General features: G+C 42.8%; 1 protein-coding gene across 1 annotated transcript in view; it reads left to right on the top strand.

Moving 5' to 3' along the window:
- The window catches only part of LOC108573146 (breast cancer anti-estrogen resistance protein 1), a 154,602-nt gene that overhangs the window by 145,819 nt on the left and 6,552 nt on the right, over window positions 1–2,231 (top strand). Inside the window, exon 5 of the mRNA XM_017935530.1 lies at window positions 626–926. Within this exon, the coding sequence (XP_017791019.1) occupies window positions 626–926 (301 nt within the window). The remainder of the gene's footprint in view (window positions 1–625; window positions 927–2,231) is intronic.

Below are 2,231 nucleotides of genomic sequence, written 5' to 3'. Positions count from 1 at the left end.
GCGGGCAAAGGGCGCCCGCCGATGCCCGCGGGCAGGGCTGAGGGCGAAGTCGCGGGCTAGAGATGTCACACACGTTAAAGCGGAGTGGGAGAAAGACACTTGTGGTCCCGCAAGACACTGTTAACACTCTTAACCCTTTCGATACGGCTTCATCTTTGTCCACGGTGCCCTCCGTTGAACGGACAGTTTTATCGCGAATACCCTACCACTAAACGGAGGACAGCTACGACGCAAACGCCACTTCACCAGATAAGAAGCATAGCAGTTAAATTTTGCCGTACAGTGTAATGAATTGGCGAGAAGGAATCATACTTTAACACATTTTACAGTGATAACACTTTATAAAATTGCTTAATAATATAATTTTGTGTGGAAGATTTCAACACAGCGCGACTATATTCTCCGTTAGTTCACAACGAGCGTTCAACAATGAACGACAATAGTCGCCGTTAGTATCGAAAGGGTTAAGTTGCCCGACAAGGCGTGACTTGTTGCCCGCCGATTCGTTTATGCCCGGGAGAGCCCATCGCTGCCCGTACGGGCAACGACTGAACGGCGCTTGTATACATCTTCCTTCGCGAACAGGGACATCCAGCTGTATCGTTCCCTCTAATTTTCTTTGCAGGCCGATACACGACGGGCAGCAGAAGTTCTGTGGACAATGGTGGCGACGTGAGCGACTGTTACGACGTGCCACCGCGGGCTGTTCCTGTGATTCCGTCACCAGCAAGTAGCCCAAGTCCTGCACCCTCTTGCTACGACATCCCGAGGCAGCCTACCTCCTGCACGCCGAATTCGAACTGCTCCGGAGGCTCCGGCGTGACGCCTCTCGATTGCTACGACGTGCCCAGATCGTTGCAACCCCTCACGCCTAGCAGCTCCGCGTCTAGCCTCACCAACGATGGATCCCTCAGCGGATCGAACCGGTACGTGATCCCCTGGGATAGACGATACCCAGACGAACCCTTCTTTTATCCTCGTCTAATGGGTTAACCGTCTGACAGGCGTCGCGACGGTCAGAAATTGACGCTTTACTGCGTTGTACTTAGCGATCCTGATGATTCGATTAACCCTTTAACGCGAGCGTTTGCAATTTGACGCGACGAAAATTGTTAATTTTATTTTGGTACTTATACTCGGCGACCGTGATGATTCAGTTTACTCCCTTAATGCTCACGTTTATAATTTGATACGCCAAAAATTATCAACTTTTTTTTTTTAATGAAATTATTTTTTAGGCGTGTAGAAATAACTTTCGTGCAGCCTTATTTTTCGTGTGTACCTCAGAGCCGAATTTCCTTAGAACCAAGACCAACCCAGTTCATTACCAAAAGTTTGACAATACTTAACAATATTTCGTCAGTAAGTGAGAAGAAAAATTAAATTTGGGATTTTTCTGTATTTTTGAAAACAATCAAATGAACATAATTTATATGATTAGAAATTTAGAAAAATAGTAAAATAATAGCCAAGCCATCGTTAAATTTCTAACAAAAGAAGATCGTAGAAAAATGGAAGTCTACTGAGAATACAAATCAATGGAACGTCCATGTTTCAACAGCGAGTGCCAGACACGAACCATTACCTTTTATATTTAGCATTTTAGTTCTGCACATAAAACCATGAACTGTGCGAGAAATCTTAAAATTCTCTTCACTTCGAGGTAGCCATTTTAATGGAACGTTTCCCTTAAAATCAACTCTCCAGGCCTTTAGAAGTTTTAGTATTTCTTAAAGCGAACTTCATCCTGTTACGATCGTAATCTGATGAAGACGTTGGAAGCATCAACATTGAGTACGTTGAACTTTATACATTTGCTAGCGTAACGAGACATACAGCTGCTAGGAAGTGATTTATTTCGAGAAGCTCGAGCTTAAATACCGGACCGGTGCCAACAGCGGTCATTCCTACTGCAGTTTCAGAGAAATCGGTTCCATTTACAGTTCAGAAAAAGGAAAGAATAGCCTTTACGATAGTTCAATCCGTAACTCTGACTCAAAGTGTATTTTGCAGTCAGAAAATGTCACTTTATTTTATTGCTTCAGCGTTTAGAATTGAAAATCGGCGAAGACTTGGGTTAAAACTGTTTAACACTGAAAAATAACGTTAAAGCTGTGAAAATGAAATTTCAGAAACTTAAATTCTTATCTGCATAATCGGATGGAAAAATAATTTCTCCGTTTAAATTATTTTATTTTCTATAGAACAATCATTTCTGTTCTTAAATTACT

Source organism: Habropoda laboriosa, unplaced genomic scaffold (genome assembly GCF_001263275.1).
Source record: "Habropoda laboriosa isolate 0110345459 unplaced genomic scaffold, ASM126327v1 scaffold124, whole genome shotgun sequence".
Taxonomy (NCBI): Eukaryota; Metazoa; Arthropoda; class Insecta; order Hymenoptera; family Apidae; genus Habropoda; species Habropoda laboriosa.
The sequence above is the reverse complement of the archived record's forward strand: the minus strand, read 5'-3'. Positions and strand labels throughout refer to the sequence as shown.